At 38.0% G+C, this 22,283-nt stretch overlaps 1 protein-coding gene across 1 annotated transcript in view; it reads left to right on the top strand.

Annotated features, from left to right (window-relative positions):
• The window catches only part of PRIM2 (DNA primase subunit 2), an 87,681-nt gene that overhangs the window by 42,852 nt on the left and 22,546 nt on the right, over positions 1–22,283 (top strand). The window contains 5 exon segments of the mRNA XM_048505878.1: positions 6,934–7,001; positions 8,117–8,189; positions 10,658–10,843; positions 20,112–20,238; positions 21,648–21,730. Coding sequence (XP_048361835.1) covers positions 6,934–7,001; positions 8,117–8,189; positions 10,658–10,843; positions 20,112–20,238; positions 21,648–21,730 — 537 coding nt within the window.

The raw sequence follows: 22,283 nt of genomic DNA, 5'->3' as shown, positions 1-22,283 counted from the left end.
ATAGTCAGGTAATTGAGAGGTATAGACAAAAGGTGTAAAACTGGTAAGAAAGGCAAGTTAAACTGCAGGTCAGTGTGAAAAAGGCAACCATTCAGAATTACTCCAGTACACTGATAGCCTTCTGTAGGATCCAATTAGCCACAGGAATAGGAGTCACTGTTTAAGTAAAAGCAAGCATGTTGATTCCTGTTGATTACAATTCTAAGGGAAACCATAGCCAAGCAAGGAAACAAATACATATAAAGGTTATTAAATCTGTAATAGAAATACAAATACAGGAAACAAATACATATAAAGGTTATTAAATCTGTAATAGAAATGTAATTCTCCAGGGTCTTATCTACTAGCCACACTGAAAAATGATGTCTGGTGTGTACCTGCTGTCTCTTGTTTGCTAAAATTCTACAAAAAGAGAGACATGAAACCATAAGACACATCAAAAATCTCCCAACCTGCTGGCTGTATAGAGGAAAATGCATGTGTTAATTCCAGGACTCTACATTCATGTAGAAAGTGGAGAAAGTTTCTCCCTGAAAGTCAACTATATCTCTCAAAACAAGGATATATAGAGGATTGGTGGGGACACTACTATTAAATCAGAACAGGGATATCAGTCTTCACTAAATATATTAGTTCTTTTTAATGGATTTTGATCACCAAATTCTGTATTCACAAAGGATGGGAAAAACAAAAGAACTTGATAATGATGCAAGAAGTTATAATCCATGAATCTACCTTCTGTATCTGACCTGAAAAGACTTTTTTCTAGAAGCCAAATAAGAGATGGTGGATTAATGAAAGATCACACTAAAAAAAGGAGATTGTTTAATTAATATACCATATATACTCATGTATAAGTCGAATTTTTCAGCACATTTTTAATGCTGAAAAAGCTCCCCTCGACTTATATGCGGGTCATTAAATTTTTGTGTGTGTTTTTACTTTGCCGGCCAGCAGGGGGCACAGTTTTTATGCTAGTGGCACCAAAATTTCAGGGTACCCTCAGAAGACACTCCTGATGATATCAGCCAAGTTTGGTTTAGGGGGTCCAAAGTTATGGACCCCCAAAGGAGGTGCCCCCATTCCCCACTGTTTTCAATCGGAGCTATTAGTAGATGGGGCTACCCTTTTGAGGGTCCATAACTTTGGACCCTCTGAACAGTCCATACTGAAACCTGGCTGGTCTCATCAGGAGAGTCTCTTTATGATACCAGCCAGGTTTGGTGAAGTTTGGGTCAGGGGATCCAAAGTTATTGACCCCCAAAGGGGGTCCCCATCCCCCATTGTTTACAATGGGGCTAATAGTAGATTTCCTTCCACTTCTGATAATATCACTTTTAAAATCTAAGTTAGGTTACATTTGGACATACAGATGATGATGAGGAATCCAGTTTTGAAGGATTTTAATCCGTTGTGTTTTAGCGTGGTTGCTGGTTGAGCTAAGGTTTTTGTACTTTTAAAGTTATTGTTGAGACCATATTGTTCTTGTTGACCCTCTTTTCCACTTGCAGAGCCAGTTTACTGTTTTTCTTTGAAATAATTTTTCAAAAACATTTAACCTACTGATTCCTCAATTGATGTAATTTTATTGGTATCTATTTTTATTTTTGAAATTTACCAGCAGCTGCTGCATTTCCCACCCTTGACTTAAACACGAGTTAATAAGTTTTCCCAGTTTTTTGTGGTAAAATTAGGTGCCTCGACTTATATGCGGGTCGACTTATACACAAGTATATACGGTAACTGAATGTTAACTTATCTAAATATCTAAATATTTATGCCCCCTCTGTGATGTTCCACACTTCCCAATATGTACCGTATATACTCATGTATAAGTCAAATTTTTCAGCACATTTTTAATGCTGAAAAAGCTCCCCTCGACTTATATGCAGGTCATTAAATTTTTTTGTGTGTTTTTACTTTGGCCGGGCCAGCAAGGGGCGCAGTTTTTATGCTATAGGCACCAATATTTCAGGGTACCCTCAGAAGACTCTCCTGATGATACCAGCCAAGTTTGGTAAAGTTTAGTTCAGGGGGTCCAAAGTTATGGACCCCCAAAGGAGGTGCCCCCATTCCCCATTGTTTTCAGTGGGAGTTATTAGTAGATGGGTTGTTTGAGGGTCCATAACTTTGGACCTTTCTGAATTAAACTTCAAACCCATTGGTCCATCAGGAGAGTCTCATGATACCAGCCAGGTTTTGTGAAGTTTTGGCCAGGGGATCCAAAGTTATTGACTTCAAAGGGGAGCTGCCCCATCCCCATTGTTTACAATGAAAGCTAATAGTAGATTTTCCATTTCTGATAATATCCTTAAAATCTAAGTTGCTACATTTGGACATACAGATGATGATGAGGAATCCAGTTTTGAAGGATTTTAACTGTTGTGTTTTAGCGTGGTTGCTGGTTGAGCTAAGGTTTTTGTACTTTTAAAGTTATTGTTGAGACCATATTGTTCTTGTTGACCCTCTTTTCCACTTGCAGAGCCAGTTTACTGTTTTTCTTTGAAATAATTTTTCAAAAACATTTAACCTACTGATTCCTCAATTGATGTAATTTTATTGGTATCTATTTTTATTTTTGAAATTTACCAGCAGCTGCTGCATTTCCCACCCTCGACTTAAACACGAGTTAATAAGTTTTCCCAGTTTTTTGTGGTAAAATTAGGTGCCTCGACTTATATGCGGGTCGACTTATACACAAGTATATACGGTAACTGAATGTTAACTTAAAATTGTAGTGGTGAGGAATGATCAGGAAAAAGTGAACATTCATATGTCGTATAAAATCATACATAGGTGTGGCAACCTCTTTGTCATGGGAGTTAATTGTGACAGAAATCCTCTTCAATGGATTTTATTTTATTTTATTTTTTTATTTTATTGTTACAGCTTCTATACCGCCCCATCCCCGGAGGGCAAGTTAAACATTTTAAAGTAATGTGACCCAGTATTTTATTTGATTGCTATATTAATGTGAATTTGTTTTTGATTTTAAGAGGAATGATGGGTTACAGTGGAACCTCGGTTTTCATTGCCTTCGGTTTTCATCGATTTTGGTTTTCATCGATTTTTTCAGTGAAAAATTTGTCTCGGTTTTTATTGATTTGCAGTAAGGTGCAGGGGTTTGTGGAGAAAAATCACCCGGACAAAGCTTTTGTAGGCCGTGTCTGCAACTTGTGTAATGACAATGTCTTGTCCCATTTCAGACAAATCTTAAAGAGGCGTCAGAAACAGACCTCTTTGGACAGCTTTCTGGTGCGACATTGGTCCACTGGCTCTGAAGTTGGTCCTAGTGTTATTGTTTGTTACTGTTTTCAGCATTAAACACAGTGTTCATTCACCCAAAAATGTGTTTTTGGTATGTTTTTTGGAGTGCCTAGAACGGATTAATTAGATTTACATTGATTCCTATGGAAAAGTTTGCCTTGGTTTTCATCGGTTTCGGTTTTCATCGATTCTTTTCGGATGGATTACCAACGAAAACCGAGGTTCCATTGTATTTGTAAATGTGACTGAGGAACAGGAGGCAGTATTGCAAAAGAACAACTGACTTTGTTTATATACTTTCTTAACGGGGGTTTAGCAGTCATGTTTGAAACAACTGCTGCATAGCATTTCAGCTGAGGATAACCTTTTCTTTGTTAGAAAATTACCAGTGGGCTTAAATACAAGACAGTCTAGATCCTCTGAAGATGCCAGCCACAGATGCAGGCAAAATGTCAGGAGAAAATGCTACTATAACACGGCCATACAGCCCGGAAACCACATAGCACACCAGTGATTCTGGCCGTGAAAGCTTTCGACAATACAATCTAAATGCCTTCAGAGCTTAAATTCCGTTTCAACATTGACAACTGTTTTAGCCAACCAGCATCTGACAACTCCAATTTTAGGAATTCTTCAAATCAGCCAGATATCACAATCACAACAATACAGGGATCTTGTCTAGTTCCCTCAGATGATTAAGATTGCCTTTTCTCAGTAACAACAGTCAAATAACCTGTCTGCTCTACCTGAAAAAGACTTTACTCACTAATTTCATCAGCAGTCACACCCTTTCTGTCTTGAAGAACCCTTGGAGTTATTGGTTCACTCTCAGTTGTCCTCCCTCTGCATTTTAGCATTCTCTCTCCCCTGACTGGATGTTTTTGTGGCTCTTCACGTTCAAAACTTGGTGATGTTTTTTTTGAAACATGAAATATTACTGACAGGAATTTATTATAGAATAATAGACCTTCATATCATGCTTTTTATCCCTTAATTGCCCTGTAATTATTATTGTGATATAATCTATGTGAAATGCAGGTATATTGTATCAACAAGATCAATTTTTGCCTCTTTTCAATACAAAATACACAATAAAACATGGAAGCATGACTTTTAAAGGCAGCAGTTGCTGCTTAATCTTGTCCTTTGCTTGCCTGGTTGTTAATCAAATGCTATGCATCTGCCAAAAACTATGAAATGGTTACACTGAAAACCAATCAATCAAATGTGTGTCCCAAAGCTTTTTTCAGAGGGTTGTAACTAGTAGCAATTCCTAACAGAGATGCAGTTATGCATAAATCCATTTCCTGAACATTAGTACCTCTTATATCATTTTCTAATGGCAGCCCATGGCATTTGTAAGAACAGAATACTTAAACACTTGTGTTTAAATATGTAAAGGCACTGGCTGGAGCAGTGTTTCTTATAAGTGTTGTGTTCTTATAAGAACTGGAGATTCAGCTTAATCAAATGATTACTTTGAAGTGATTGCCTAGATCTTTCAGCTTTTATAAATTGTTGCGGTTGAATCCAGAAGTATTTTCTGTCAATGGGAAGGTGAGGCAATTTTCACTGATCCTTTCCTTTCATCACTCCCACCATATCCCTGAGGATCATTTGTCTCCCATGAGCAGTATTTCAGAAAACTTAGCAATAGGGGAAATTAATGATAAGTATATTCCCCCCTGTCCATCTTTCTGCACCTGTAGAAGTGCTGAACAATGTAGAAATCAACCTTTGAGTCAACCCCTTTCTTCACCTAGTTATCTATATTGTATGAATTGGACTGAGCTCTGTCATATCACCGACAATTTATTCCTTACTATGTATGCTGGAGATTGAACCTGGACTTCTGTGTGTCTTGCATGTACTCTGCTTACTGAACCATGCTCCATCCTCTCCCTGGCACTCTCATGTAAAATATATGTAGCAGGTTAAGAAAAAAATATACCTGGCAAGTCACTTACAGACAGTGAACAGGGTTGGTCTGATTAAGTAACCTGATTTATTCTTGTCTTCAGATATCATGCGTTATTATTTTTCTGATACTATAACGAGACAACTTGGCTTCTATGATATCTGTAGTATGCTTATTAGGTTAGCCATTCTTATCAAGAGATGAGCTTCTTGACGTCTGGTCTAGACAGTGAGGTAGACAATATGAATAGAGATGCTCTCAATTTTGTGAAGTAGGCGTAAAGTAAAATGTCTTTTCCTACACTATTTTGTAGGATGAAATGCAATGCAAGAAAAAGTTGCCTGCCGATGAATTAGCTGGTAATTTTTTTATATGGAATTTGAGTGCTCAAAGTATTTTGTGTAAATTTTTTTGCCATAACTGTTTTTTGCCATAACTGTTTTTGTCATAAGTGTGGCATCAACCTTTGTATTATTCCAACATAACATATGGAAGGCTGAGACTGAAATATGAAGCTAGCAAATAGCTTCCTTAAGGCCACTTATTAATTTCATGATAAAACCTGATTCAGGTTTGAATCAGGTCATCTGATTTGTAGCTTTGTCTCAGCTGCTACATTGTACCAGCATGGTCATCTGAGAAAAGTGCTCTGGGAATCCTTTCAGACAGTCATATGACTTGAAATATACTGAGTTCAGTATTTGCTGAAAGCAGAAAATAGACAGGAGAACTGGGAGTTTTATTTAGTCATCAAAAGTGAAGTTGGAACAGTGGTTAGACTTTCCACAGGTAACCATAAAATAAAAGGGAAGAGAATATATTTTCTGGGTATAGAAGAATTCCTAAACCTGTTCGAACTGGAATACACGCAGGTATATTCCCCATCTAACAATATTAGTGTTCTGCTAAAGTTACCTCTGGAGGGAGATTTATGTCAAGTTGGTAACTAACAGTGTCAAGGCTATATGTGTACTGTGTTAAAGGATACCAGCCTGTTAGAACCCAAAGTCATTGTGAATCCATTTGCCAGTAACATCTAACTGAACCATCTTAAAGTAAAATAAAATAGCCTCTCATATCAACTGAAAAAGCTTTTTAAAGCTTATGCATGTGCCAAAACTTATATTTGTATATAGTTATCTCTTGCCTGATTCCCATCCATCTGAAATATCCCCTGATCCCATCTAGTTTGTTCAATAAATTTTACTTTTGTTTGTTGAACTTGCCTTAGTTCTTTGGTGCCTTGAGAGGGGGGATTTGCCCTAAGGGAAAAACAGGCTCCTTTTACCCTTCTGGAGTTCCTAAGACTGAGCAGATGAGCATAAAACACCTCACATGCTATAATCACAGTCATAGAAAAAGTGGGAAAACCTGCCCAGCACAGTTAGGAGGCTGCTTGAGCCTACCACAAATAAATAGGAGGATAAAGGTAAAATTCAAATATACATATATGCAGGTGTGTACTGTGGTGAGCACAATGAGTGTGTGAAGGAGACATCTGGAAACAAGAAGGTAAGTCCTGTGTTTTCATCAAAACTAGCTGATGAATAAGCAGATGTATTGTTTGACTCAATAGTAACATTGCATTGGATTGTAAAAGTCTTCCTTTGATGGAGGAAGCTCCTTCTCTCTAAAAAAGACCAGTGGGAGACTCTTCAGATTCAACCTTATTCAATTGTGAACCAAGTGATCAATATACTGGAAAAGATTTCATTAGCTCTTAGCAAGTTCTATTTCCCCCCCTTTAGCTAACAGCACGATCTTTGCCCGTGGTACAAGCTGATGAGAGACTCCAACCTCTACTCAGTCACCTCAGGTAACATAAATAATCCATATTTTCCCGCAGTATTGCTCTACCTAGGTAAAACATGAAACAAATGAACTTTTAATAATGTATTTTTGAGTAGAAGCTAGTAGAAACTTTGAAATCTCTCCTTCCTACATCTGGATAATCAAGCAGAACCCTGGCTACATAGATCCCTCTTCTAAATTATCATCCTTAGGAGGAGAGTTTATTCAAGTCAGTAGATGACAATACCCTTGTGCCTTGTCGAGCAATTATAAAATTGCTTCAAAAAGAACCCATTCAAGATATTATGATTTTCAAGTTAGCACAAGCTCAACAAGTTTAGGTAAGTGGGGAAAGGCCCCATGACTGAATATTCTTGTGGGAGCCAATTGGTATGGTAGTTAACAGCGGATTCTAACTTTGAGAACCAGATTTGATTCCCCATCCTCCACATGAAGCCTGCTGGGCGATGTTGGACCAGTCACAATTCTCTTAAAACTGTCTCAGCACACACAGAGACTGGCAATTGCAATTGCAAACCACTTCTGAACTTCTCTTGCTGTGAAAACTGTAAAGGGTCACGATAAATCAGCTGTGATTTGATGGCACACACAAACACACACACAAAATTCTTGGCTTATTTTTAGAAAGCTATGTTTGTCACAGTTGAGGCAAATAGGGCTTTTAAAAAAAATTCATGTAGAATATTTTCCTTTGCTTAGACTCTATCTAAAACCAGGACCTTGATTTTATTGCATATTCTCTTGGGTTGTCTCCTCAGAATGCTGTATGATATTTTGGTGAATTTCATCATTGCACAGTAAATTCAAAAGAAGGTTTTGGACACCCTCTATAATACCATAAAAACCCAGCCGTGAGATTTCTCACATAAAGTTTAGAAATACTTTCTCCTTGGAAATATCAAGGTATTACTGGGATTTTTTAAAAAATAGTGTTGGATTTTTTTCTGGTTTTAGGTTGTTCATTTATATTGATGAGTTATCATGTGAGTATTATTTATATGAAATATTTTTGTTTCAGATATTAACTTTGCTTTCCCATAATTAACAGCAAGATTACATTTCTTAATCTGTGAAAACAACATGTACTATAAATAACTTCCTTTTTTCACCATTCTATAGCCATGCATATGTTGGTCCAGATTACAACATTCAAAAAACTACTGGGAAAATTTCATTAGAACAAATAGATGCTGTAAGTATTAATACCTCTGTATTGTACTCAGTTTCTGTGTCTTTGTGAAGAAACAGGATTGCCTAGAACAGGGGTAGGGAACCTTTAACACTCAAAGAGCCATTTGGACCCGTTTTCCACGGGAAAAGAAAACACTTGGAGCCGCAAATAATTTTTGACATTAAAATAAAGATAACACTGTATATATTGGGCTTTTTTACCTTTTACTCCACTCATTCTGAGAAGCGCATGGATGCACCCGCCCTGCTGCCTGCAGGGCGGGCAAGGATGAAGCCGGCGGCTCAGCTCATGGAGCCGCAGTGCAAGGGAAGAAGAGCCGCATGCGGCTCTCGAGCCGCAGGTTCCCTACCCCTGGCCTAGAACAACAGCGAATACGTTATTATTTTATTAAGTGCTATCAAAACTTTAATACTCAAATTGCATAGAAGAACTTTTTAAAAAGTGAGAGATAGGTAAGAGGAGGATGTAGAATGAACAGACTTTCGTTGTGATCACCAACTAAATATGTGCTGATATGAATGTATAGTGAAGGGTAGGTGCATAGTAAAGCTTTTTTTAAAGTACTTAAACTTTATAGTAGTAATTTTATTAACAACCCAATCCAAAGGGGCGGGGGGGGGGGGCTGAAGGGTGTTCAGGAGCCCCACTGCTGTGGATATGCCCTCCCGAGGGAATTTATCTTGGTAGAGGGACAAGTCTGCTGGAGGGATGCCGTCATGGCCTCCCAGGACACTCTGATGTGATGCAGAGGGCTGTTTCAGCACCCTTGTGCATTTGCCCGTTCTGCTGGCATAGTGGGGGGCATTCTTGAGGCATGGCCGAGGGGGACCATTCTGTCAGCTGCCATCCTGGCACTGCCTCCCAGGACACCGGCATGGACCTCTACCACCCTTTTGGATGGTGTAAGCCCATTGAGCCCAATGGAGAGCTTTTTGGTGGCGAGGAGGTGCTTTTTTTGTTTTTTTGCCTCCAAAAAGCCCTCGGGAGGCAGCAGGATGGTACCGCAGCAGTGCTGTTCCTCGCCATCCAAGGGCTCTGGATTGGGCTGCTCATCTAGTGGTAGCAATGTTAGCTTATGTTATGACTTAATAGATGTAAATATTAATAGGTAACTATTTTGTTATTGTGAACATAATGAATATTATTATCTTTGCATAGGTGATACTTTTAGCAATACTTATTAGGGCGGGCAGTTTATATCTAAGAAATGCCAGCAAATAATTAAGGGGAGAATAAACTTAAATACATTGCCAGATTCAAGAGCTCCTTGATAATTAACATTAGTGCCATCAATAGAGAGCTCATTTTTTATTTTTAATGCACCTTTCTCCCATGAAAATTGATTCTTTAAAGCCCAGGACTAACCATACTGAGGCATGTATTAATAAAGATAATGTGTCATTTATTAAAGTACTCATGTTTTACAAGGATAAATATATTTGATAGTGTTATTAAATATAATCCATTGCTCTTCTCAAGTAAATTGAGTTTGTAGATCTTATAGGCTTTACATACCCTTTTTTCCCTCTGTTAGCTATTCTTAATGGCTTTAATTAGTGATCACAATCAACCTGTACGTTACCGTAGTTGAATTAAGTACCAAAAGGTGAAGAATAGACAAGGGCCGCTAAATAAAAAACTGGTGTATAGCAAAATGGCATAAGTATTTATTACAGTTTAAAATCATCATGTCATAATAGAAGGCCTTGTATGCTTAAAAACACTTCATAACACAAATAAATCCCATGTCACACTTTATGACCGAGAATCAGATGTTTTTCGGCCCTCTGGCTTTCCTCAGTGGTCAAAAGTGATAATATAAGGTATTTGCTACCCAACTACAAATACAGGTAAATCTTTTAAGTGACTGAGATAAATTATTAGAAAGCAATAAGTTTAGGTTTAGGACCTAAACTTATTGCTCCTGATTTTAAAAAGCCCTTTTTGACTGAGGTATTAGAATGCTGCCATAACTGAATTTGACATGATTGGCACACTGCATTATGCCTTTTGAGTGCACTGACTATGTTGAAGACCTGCATGCCAATTTTATACAATTTTCCAATAATTGCTCTCAGTCATTTAAATGATTTATTTGTGTTTGTAGTCAAGTAGTAAATACATTGTATTGTTACATTTGATCACTGAGAAAGGCCAGTGGGCCAAAATGCATCTGATTATAGATCATAAAGTGTGACTAAAGGATTTCATTGTGTTATGCCATTGTGATTTTATGCACATAAGGCAGGCTATCAAGGACCTTCTACTGTGATATGATGAATTTAATTTGTAATAGATGCATATGTATTTTTGCTCTACAGCAGTTTTTTATTTACTGGCCCTTGTCTATTCTTGACCTTTTGGTACTTTATTTTTTTTCTTTAGGGTTACGTTTATTAATTTCCCCTTTTCTCGTTGGTGCAGTTACCGTGGTTGATAGATCTTTAATACAAGTTTTCTTGTTACAGCTTTCAGTTAAATCATTTCCTCTCTGCATGCGTCAGCTGCATAAAAGTCTGCGTGATAATCATCATCTCCGCCATGGAGGCCGTATGCAATATGGTTTGTTTCTAAAGGGAATTGGTTTGACACTAGAACAGGCTCTGCAGTTTTGGAGATCTGAGTTCATCAAAGGAAAAGTGGATGCAGACAAGGTAAGTTAGGCAGCTTAAATATTAGGAACAGAATTCAGTGTTCTGTTCGGGGAACTTGTTTATTCCATTTATATTGTCCATGTATAGTGTGGCCATCTGCCGTAGATTAAAGCTGAAATAACAAGGCCAAAATAGCTGCTTTTCTGTTCCCTTCTCACAGTAGAGTCTTACGATTCTCCTTTTTTGTTACAAGTTACGTTGCTAATTTCATTCCAGTGAGATCTGGGAGCCAAAGAAAAACATTATGATTTTGTAGGGTTTTTATGAATCACATTGGACCTCCCTCATCCTTTCCATTGCAAGCTCATCCACAGAAAAAAAAATTCTGCTACATTGTGCTTCCAAACAATCTGGAATGTAGATTTTTTTTTCTAAGTAAGCACATAAACCTGGAAGAACAGCAGCCATCTGATTTCAGTGTGTTGACAAACCTGGAAATACTATTGTATGCTTTTTGTTAAACATACAGTCACTTTTTTCTTTCTTTGTCCACGATAATAAAATGGAGTCTTGTGGTTGCCTGTAAGTTACCTGTTTTCTCTTGCTTTAATTTACCCTTTCATAATTCAATAACTGTGATTTTAGCTCACTGTTTTTTTAAAAACAGGAATCTTTGAAAATGATAGATAAATAGCACAAATAGGTTTTTCTGTAGACTGTTAACCCTGCTGTAAACGTTAAATAACTCCCCGTGTCACAAGCGAAGCCAAATTAATCACTGAGAACTGTGAAAGGAAGTGATAATTTGCCAAGCCAAAAAAAGCCTGGCAAAACTCTTCAAACTGATGATTTTAACGATTCATTATTCTAACACTAGAACTGAATGATAAATTTAAAATGAAGTCCTGAAGTAGTGGCAAGGAGGAGGGGGAAAAAAGAAAAATGTCAAAATAGGCCGTGAACTTGGATTGTTAAAGTAGCACAAAGAAACCTTTTTCATAGAGCTGTGATAATTGCTGTTCTACATAATTTGGGAAAATATTGAACTATTGCATAAGAATAATTCCCAAACAGATGACTGGCCTTAGGTTTGAACATTTCTTTTAGCAGGCACTCAGAGCCCTTTCTGTGGGCACACGTGCACAGAGTTCATCATGGGGTGTGTGTGTGTGTGGAAAATCACCCCCCCCCCCCGGCACACACATATCAAGGCTAGCCTGGGCACTATCCTTTACCTGGAAGTAAGCTCGGTTGCTGGCAATGGGGCTTGCTTCTGAGTAAACTCTCTAGGGTTGTGATTCACCCATTCGAAGCGTTGCACGGTTCACCAAGCTTACTCCCGAGTAATGTGCGCCTTGGAGCCAACCGTTTTTTCTAAACAGAAACCTTAGTATTCAGGTTAAATTGCCATGTTGGCACTTGGCGATAAATAAGTGGGTTTTGAGTTGCAATTTGGGCACTCGGTCTCGAAAAGGTTCGCCATCACTGCCATAGTGAGATTGGAAGGCATGTTTCAATTCCAAGGTTTTTCCTGACTAAGAAACAGTGTGTGACTTACTATTTTGTTTTGATTTCTGGCTTTTTTTAAATGTAAGCATGTAACAAAACACTAGAGACATTGTGTTAGCAACTAAATACATATTCTGTTTACTGAATATTCTGTGTATACAACAGTGATCAGTGGATTTTTTTATAGTCTTTTTGACTTGGAAGCCATGGGTAGTTTTTTTCCTTACTGTACCTCCCTACCTGATAGTGATTAGCGTGGGGATCTGGGCAGGAAGACAGAGCCCCGCCGTGCTCTTTCACAAAGTTAATACCCTAGAGCAGTGGTGGCGAACCTTTGGCACTCCAGATGTTATGGACTACAATTCCCATCAGCCCCTGCCAGCATGGCCAATTGGTCATGCTGGCAAGGGCTGATGGGAATTGTAGTCCATAACATCTGGAGTGCCAAAGGTTTGCCACCACGGCCCTAGAGAATCTGTAGTTTAATTTATTTAAATGTCACTTTCTATCACAAACTTGTACTCAGAACTGCACTTGCATTCAGACTATTATTGTGATGGATTTTTGTGTGGCTTTAGAACTAGGTATGCACATCTTTTAAAAGGATTAAAAGCTAAATAGGTTTGAAGAACACTTTCAAATAAGTGCGACAATCCTATTGCCATAAATTAATTCATGAATTAATAAAACCACTTATTCCACATTAATTGGTGTATAATAGATCTTTTAAAAAGGCATTTTTGGCTCTTTGATCATTTGTAATGGATGTTCATGTTTGGGAATTTTTGATTTTCACAATAAATCACATTCTTGAACCATCCTTGCCATTTCAGATTAGCTGTTTTACTTTCAGTGTTACAGTATTATGTTTTTAAGAAGTCTGACCTTGTAGACTTGAGGCCTCTTTTGGTTTAGCTGCAAAGTAAAAGATACTAATGAGAATGTCTTTGGGATATAATTATGTAGATTTAAAGGAGTGATGTAGTTTTAATTATGCCCTGTAGCCAATGTAGATGCATATTAAACTAACTCATGCCTCTATGTGTTTCCCTCTGAAACTTTCCTCTTCTCAGGCCATAAATTACTAATCGGCTCACTGGTGCACACCACGGTTAAGTAAACTAGTGGAACAGTGGCAGATTACATTTTATATTGTATTTTCAAAGCTCATCAGTAACAGTTTAATTGTTGTACTGCAGCATCTTGTAGTCCTCGAGGCACTCTTGTAGTATCAGCACCTGCGTGGGATTTGGAAATATTAGTTTGGGATACTTTACTATGATACCTGTTTTGAATAACTAAAATTCAGAATGTTTACAACAGGGGTTCCCAACCTTTTAAAGCCCAACCTTTAGAATTAGTGTGGTAGGTGCAGCAGGATGGCTTCTGAGGAGGTGGAGCCAGCCACAGAATCACTGTCATGGCTTGTCTTCAATCACACAATAAAGTCCTTATGCTGTCAAAATCTATACAGCCAATCACATTAAAGTGGCCAATCAGGAGCTTTGCTGAGCAAAAGAATCACCTGGTCCCACCCTCTTTCCAAAAGCATGTGGTGGACATCACTAATATGGTGGGCGTTGGCAAGCACCATGTCTCCCATGGACACTGTGTTGGGAATCCCTGGTTTACAGGGCGGACTTCTTTACTATTTCTTGAAGTTCAGTCATATACTGTAATGCTGAATTCACATGAACAGGCATTATTCATGTACTTGTCCAGTTCAATCATCAACCCCACCTACCTCACAGGGTGTTTGTTGTGAGGGGGGAAGGGAAAGGAGTTTGTAAGCCCCTTTTGAGTCTCCTATAGGAGATAAGGGGGGGGGGATATAAATCCAATTCCTCCTCCTCCCTCTTCTTCGTCCTCTTCCTCTTTCTTCCTCTTCTTCTATCATCATCATCATTGGTTGCCCCAGCCATTTGAGGCAAGACAGGTGGCAGGCTGAGAAAGGGCCTTCTCAGTAATGGTATTCTCCCTTCGGAACTGTCCCTTAAGGGACATTTGTCTGTCTTCCTCTATCATTGTCTTCCACTGGGGCAAAGATTTTTTAAAATTTTGTTTGGCAAACCCCCAATAACTCTCTTGGCCCACTGCTCTAGTTGTGTATTGTTTGTATGTCTATATTTTGTTGTTGAATTGTTTAAATATTTTTATATGTACCCAATTTTAAATACTATTTTAATGTTTTGATGTTTGATACCTTGGGGTGGAAAGGCAACATAGAAATGCTTTAAATAATTTTTTTTAAAAAATGCCAAACCATGTGCTCAAAAAGCTAGAACAAGGTTGGGCAAATGTGCTCAATGTAAGAGCCACGTAGAATATCCTTCAGATTTATGAGAGCCACAAGACATGAACAAATATTACACACACATTGTATTCACATTTTATGACAAACTTTTAATGTAAACATTAAGAAATACACATGTGTTATAATAATTATTCCTACATGTAATTTTTATTGATATTAAATGACACTGCCAAAAATAAAAACAAAAGGTATAAAAACAGATATTGCTACTGATAACTCTTTGATGAAGACTCTAAATATCTGGTCCAAATATGGAGAAAAACATGCTAATTAGAGATAGTTGCTGGCTATTACTGTTAATAGAAATATTCTGAGTCTCCATCTTTGCTGTGAGTTATTTAAAATAAGGCTAATTTGTCAAGGTTGTGTGAATAATCTCCATCAGGTGTTGATTTGTAAAGATTGCACGTTGTTTGACTTCACAAATTTCATAACAATACAGTGATTCACAGCACTATGTTGTGCTGAAAATTGCAATGAGTTGGATGCTGGTTTTCTTCACTTCAGATATTTTATTTCTGGAAGTTGCCTCCAGAACTTAATTGTAGACTGGGATTTATGGATCATCTTCAGGCCCAGGTCCTCCTGTAATTTGATTAGTTCAATTTCCACAGCAAATGTGTCTGGGAATTGGACAACTGTCACTGATTACATCAACTATGAATTGGTTTACAAGAAAGGCTAAGCTGTGTTTCAGATTCTCTATGTTCTTAAAGCTATGTAAGAAATTATCACGCCGCCCTTATAATTTATCTTTGTATTCTTCCACGTTGTGATATTTTATTTCAATATTAGGGAATGCATTGACTCTACTTTTGAGATTGGGAAAGAAAATGAAATTTCTTGACAACATGTCTCTTTGAAAAATTCTTCTGTTATTCTGAAAGTTGAAAATTGAGCAGAATCAGAAACAATCTTGTCCTTGGAGAGTCAGGTTGAGAGTCTGTAGATGATTCATTATATCAGTAAGGAACATTAGACCTTGTATTCAGCTACTCTTTAAGTCAGTTTGCATTTTGCTTGCAAAATCAGCACTGATCTGGGAGATAAAACCTTTCTGTTGTGTGAAGTGAAATTGCCGTTTGTGCTATTAGTTGCTGAAGATTTTGTGTTGTTTGGATTTAGCACTGCAACAACTTCAGCTGTATTCTTCTTAATAAATCTGCCATCAGAATATGACTGTTTAGCACCAATAGTATTTCATGATATAGCTAGCTTCACTAGGAGCCGAAAGTAGAATTCAGTTTATTTTATAATATAAAGTAGAAAAGCTTTTTGAAGTATAGTACTGGAAACTATTGATTGAAGCATTTATTCTCTGATATAACCTTTACCCTAGCTACAGAAAGCTGACAAGTTTCTCTGTATTGAAGTTGTCCTAGAGGATACAAAACAGAGTGTTCTTTCTTTAACATAAACACATTATAGTTTTAGAATTCTCGAATATAAGTAATCCAGGAAGGGCACTGAGATACCTAACTTTGCCTGCAGTGAACTAGGTTTTCTAACTGTGATATGAGTGTATCATGTCTTCCCCTTTAATTAACTGATGTGCAGTGGAGACCCCTTTGTGTTTATTGTATTAAAATGAAACTAGGTTTGTAACACTGATTAGCAGATAAGAGGAGGCAATCTCCTAAACATTTCAAGACTGACAGGCCGTCAGAGTGACAGATAAATCCCTGTTCTTGGGTCATAATTCTGACAAAAAACGTGTGAAAAGGGGAGAAGAATATTATACAGTGTGATGTTTATGGATTTGTGGTCAGTAATTAAGCAAGGGAGATGGAAACAATGAATCCAAGGTGTAAGGTTGACCCAGGAGTAACCCTAAAAGCTCATTTAAACCCTAAAATGACCACCTTCCATTGTTAAATCTCCATCCAAAAATGGTCATGGATTGTATGTACTTGTATGTAATGTTTTTAATGGGTTTATCATCTTCTGGGATGTCATCAATGAGGTATTAGTGATGTGACTTTCACAACTTGTAAACCAGCATAAATGCTTGCATCCTACCTTTGTAAATTGCTTCCAACCTCCAGAATCTACAAAGATTATTTTATTCACTCTGCAGCTGAAAAAAACTTTTCCCTTATCACTTAACTCTCACCTCCAAGGGCTTATCGGAATTTTGGAATTGTGTGTTGTTTTTTTTTTGTAGCTGAAATTGGCTGTAACAGTATTGGCTTTCATATTGAATGTTTTCAACAGTGTCTGCTGGCTATTTAGTGATGATTTTAATATTGTTTTTCCATAACTAACTAACTAACTAACTAACTAACTAACTAACTAACTAACTAACTAACTAACTAACTAACTAACTAACTAACTAACTAACTAACTAACTAACTCTCACTCACTCACTCACTCACTCACTCACTCACTCACTCACTCACTCACTCACTCACTCACTCACTCACTCACTCACTCACTCAATTTGATTTATATGCCACCATCCCCGTGGGGTTCAGAGCGGCAAACAACAAGTAAATAACATCAAAAACTAATCAGATGTCAACAGCAAATATCAAACAACAAATATCAAATAAACAAATATCAAAACAGCAAACAACAGCATCAATAATCATGAATCTCAAACATCAAATATCAAAAACAACAGATCATAACATCTTAAACATAATAATATAACAATAGAACTGATTCAGGGGGATAATCAGATGGCAAGTTTTGTGATTTGTTTCATAGTGGCATTTCAAGTAACTGGCGTTGTAGTTACTAACGAATTACAGGTTTATCTCTCTTAACGGTGAACCCAAAGCCTTCCGCTCTGGTTTAAAAATTGTGTTTTCATCTACACATGTTTGCTTTGTTCAATTTAATGACACCATCCTACTTCACAAAAATTTACAGATACCTAAGTAAAAATTAAGTGACAAGAAACAATAGGCTCCCCTCGCCTGGCCTGTGTCCTGTAGTGCCCTGCTACTGTGTTTTGCGATGAGGCCTTGGGCACTTTCCTGTCTGATCCCCATGCCCAGACTCTTGCGACCCCGTCTGACTTCTCTGCCTGGTAGCAACGCCAGGCTGGGGCAAGGATGCGCACAGTGGGAGACTATCAGGAGAGGAGAAAGCCACTGATCAGCCTCCCTGGCTGCTGCGCTTTATGTTACAAAGAGCCGCATGTGGCTCCCAAACCACGGCATGTCCACCACTATGCTAGACATTGAATGGCCAAGTATAAACGCTGCTGAATGACTGAAATGTTGTCTCTTTTCCACTGTAATTTTTAGTAATGAATATTTTGTGTAAAAGCATTTAATTATATTCACTGTCCGCTTATCTTGAAGAGAGAAGTTTATAATGGAAATTCAAGCGTATCATTTCTGTCGTCTTGTATAATGAAGCTCACAACATACATTCATTCCAATCTGAACATTTAATAACACATAGTATTGGAATGTGATTTCTGATGCAGGTTATAAAAACTGCAGTTTAAAATCGGAGAGCATTTCCCACCAGCAGAACCAATTTGAATTTCTGCCTTGTGTATTTGAAATTCATCATATTTGACGAAACTGTGAGAGACAACTGTCTTCCAAAATTGTTAAGTATACTTTGCATTTCAGAAGATTAAATAGATGTGATCCTTGGAAGTGCTAGACTGAGCCAGTCTGTTAAAGATTTCAAACCAGTTCTGTGATTTTTAGAAAATTCTATTTCTGACAGGTTCAGTTTGCATTGAAAAAGTATGTGAGTGGTATAAAATAAACATTGTTGTTTTTTTTTAAACCCTACTATTATCAACTTACCCTTTTCTTCATTAAACAATGCAGAACTAAACAACGCGGTTTCCTTTGGGATATACTATTTTCTGCCACATGTTAAACCCCCATACTTTGGGGAAATGCAGGGAGGTCTCCCATCAGCTGATTCATGCCACGGATTATTAATCTTCTGAGTTCTCCAGTCAGTTTGATAGACAGGTCCATTAACTCGGTGATTGTCATATGGACACATTTGGTTCCCCAAAAGCCTATTTCTTCCTTGGACTGAACAACTGAGTTGATGTTGCTTGAGATTTGAGGAAAGGTGACCAAATCAATTTTCTTTTACTGTTCGACTGTTGGGATGCGGAATGGTGATTTTGGAATAGAAATAGGATATGGGGCACATGGGTGATACAGCCTGCTAGTAAAGTGAAGATCCAGGGGTCAGAGCCAAACGTCCAGCATTTGGTTCTGGGGGTTGTTGCACGCGTGGGAACAACAGCAAAGACGGAGAGATGTCAATGATGTCAATGATCCCGAACAAAGGATTTGGGGGGGGGGGGGAGGCTTTTATGGTAAAACTTCACCTTTGGGAGTGGTAGGGCTACCTCTAGGGACTTGTGGGTCAGCCTTTGGGAAGGTTCTGGGTGGATGTTGCTGAGAAACAGTGGTGTTCTATGAGGTGGTCACAAGATGTTAGTTACAAGAAGGAGAATTTGTGGATTAAGACAATCAGGAAGGGAGTGACATCAACAATTGTCTTGTGGCTGAAATGGGTATTGTATTCTGCTAGCATACTGTATCTTTTTGGGAACACTTTCTTCTGTGTGGATGGGAAGCTGTGGAAATATGCTGACATGGCAGGCAGGCTGCGAGCATGAGAACTGGAAAATCATACTTTAGGTCAGTGGTTCTCAACCTTTCTAATGCTGTGACCCTTTAATACAGTTCCTCATGTTGTAGTGACCCCCCAACACTAACATTGATCCATTTTACAGATGAAGAACACTGATGCAGAGAGTCTTAGGCGACCCCTGTGAAAGGGTTATTCGACCCCCAAAGGGGTCGCGACCCACAGGTTGAGAACCACTGCTTTAGGTGAATATGGCGATTGCCAGAGAAGGCCTCTCTGCAGTCCCAACATCACCTTTCTTGACTAGCACATGGGAAGGAGACCTGACTAGCACCCCCCTCCTACTATGCCAGTGTGGAATGGTAACAACATTAGAGAGTTTTGCTTGCTTAGAGAACTTCCTCCAACCCTGAAACATCCATCTTCAATCTAAACTGTTTACCAGTAAACATGTAATGCTGAGAATTGCATGCAAAGTTGGTGTTTTTAGTGTTCATCATAAAAATGTCTGGCTGTTTTTAATTTTAATATGCTCAGTAAAAAAGGTAGTATAGGAAAACAAAGAACAATATCAACTTTCTGTTCCAAAAACCATTATTCCTTTACTCTGCATTTCAAAGCCCTTTGGTAGCTAACTAACATTGCAGTCTGAAGCAGTATTATACCACGAACGGATTGACTTCTGTGGACTTAGAAGTGTGTCACTCTGTTTAGGATTCCATTCTAAGCATAGAGGAATATTTGCTGCTAAATGGATTTTAATTTTCAAATCTGAATGTGTTCCAACAGGAGGACTTTATCAAGTACAACTTCTTGAAGTCCCAGTAGTTTACCCTTCATAGTAATGAAATTGCAGGTCTCATGTACAATTTAAAGGGTAACTGTCTCTCTTTTTCTTATTTTAATGTGTTTGCTGTTCAGTTTGACAAAGGATACGCTTACAGCATCCGACATAACTATGGAAAAGAAGGAAAGCGAACTGATTATACTCCATTCAGCTGCATGAAAATTATCCTGTCCAATCCGCCAGGCCAAGGGGATTATCATGGTGCGTGCTTACACCTGACACATTCGCAGTGCATGGGAACCCGGCTGCTTTGGAAACCAACTGATTGGCTTCCTGCATTACTGGCAGGAGTTAGTTTTGCAGCTTATGCCAGACATCACTGTCAAACCGGTGTGCTGTTACTCTTTTGGTGATTTGTCTTATTACAGAACTAGGTCAAGCAAGAGAGAATCATTCAACAGCACTTCAGTGTGCGCTTCACTGAGCTTTTCGCTGTTTCTCTTCTTTTCCTCCAGCTTTTCTATTTTTTCCCCGACGGTGTCTCAAGACAAACAGCAAAGTTCCTTAATGCTTTTGCTTGAAAACTCTCTCACAGTAATAAATCATTTCAATGTTTTAAAATGGGTGAAATTATTAAAGCTGGTGATTCTCTCTAGAATAAGAAATGTGGTGTAATAACAGCACAGCGCTTGGTTTAAAAACAACCTCTACAAAATCAGGTTTCCCCCAAGGTGAAAATCTATTTCTGAATTTGGAATCTGTTTCTAAAATAATGCTTCACTATTGGAGTTGCAAAAGTTTATTTATTTAGGTGTTAGGGAAATGCTAGGAAATTTGAATGCAGTAGGAAAAGAGAAAAACCCAGCATAAGATGGATTGACTCAATTAAGGAAGCCACGGCCTTCATTTTGTAAGACCTGAGCAAGGCTGTTACTGAGAGGATGCTTTGGAGGTCATTAATCCATAGGGTTACCATAGGTCAGATATGACAGCACATAACACACCCCATTTTTCTTCCCAGTGAAGTTCCAAAGTGAGCGTGTGTGCAAATTCACAAGAGATCGCAGTATTACCAGTTTTCTCCACATTTTCTTTGGGTGGACTGCATTTATGCCGTGCATTTCTTCACAATGAGTACCTACTCACAACATTATTCTTTCCTCCTCCATTTTATCTCACATAGGTTAGTCTGAGATTGGGTGACTGGTTCAAGGTCATCCAATGAACTTCCACGGTAGAGTGGGATTGAAATCAGGGTCTTCCGGGTCCTAGGTCAATACTATTCTTAACATTTCATTTTTATCTTCTTTTTGTCTGTCATTGCTGCAACATTGTCCGAATTCTAGTCTTTCTTGTAGCACTGTAGAATTGTGTGTGTTTTCATAGCTGCTAGTTAGGAATGCAGTTGAATTTTCTTTCAGATTAATGAGAATCTTGGTCTGCTTGTTGTAATGTGTGTTATAACTCTGGAGTCTACAGTGTCATGATACCATAGAGTGAAGGTAGTTATTTAGAAGGAGAGTAAAGCAATTGTACACATGGTCAATTAACTTTTGTATTAATAAGCTGTTAGACAATTAGGAACTGCTTAGCCAGCCTTTCAAGTGTGTTATTGTGCTAACTTCTGGGTAAATAGCCTTATTTTATGTGCTTTGTTCTTTGCTTGTTAGGGTGCCCATTCCGCCACAGTGATCCTGAGCTACTGAAGCAAAAGCTGCAGGCTTATAAAATTCCTCCCACTGGGATCAGTCAGGTAAGGAACGTTTTCCTCTGATACTTTAGCAATGTGGCATCAGGCATTTCCTTTTGGTTGAGTTCAATAGTGATGCATAATGCTATGTACAGCTTGTCACAATTCATACAAAATGTCCTGTAAATCAGATTTTAGTATTTGTTTTAGCACTTTTCTCCCAGGAAATGTTCTCTTCACAATATTGACCAATGAATGTATAGTTTTCTTTTCTAGGAATATAATTCTCTTTTTGTATTTCATCAAGGACAATGAGTGGTTCTGGTTTATTGCTACTCATTATAAGTTCAGATTTCAATGAAAGTGGGAGTTAATGACAATGTTTTTCTTGGATTTTTTTGATCTTTTTGACTTTGAAAAATTGTGTTTTGCAGGGAATGGGTACTGTAATATGCATTAGTAATTGTGTTGTGTAATATACAGTTCTAATAATGGTTTAATTTTATGTTGATGTTTGCTCTGAAATACTTTATGGTACAGGAATGCCATAAACAGAATTCACTACAGGAAATTGCTTTGCAAAATGTTGTAAGTTTTAGTCCTGTCCTTAAATCTA

The sequence above is a fragment of the Sphaerodactylus townsendi genome, linkage group LG01 (genome assembly GCF_021028975.2).
Source record: "Sphaerodactylus townsendi isolate TG3544 linkage group LG01, MPM_Stown_v2.3, whole genome shotgun sequence".
Classification (NCBI taxonomy): Eukaryota; Metazoa; Chordata; class Lepidosauria; order Squamata; family Sphaerodactylidae; genus Sphaerodactylus; species Sphaerodactylus townsendi.
Note: the sequence above shows the minus strand (reverse complement) of the source record. Positions and strands in the feature narration are given on the sequence as shown.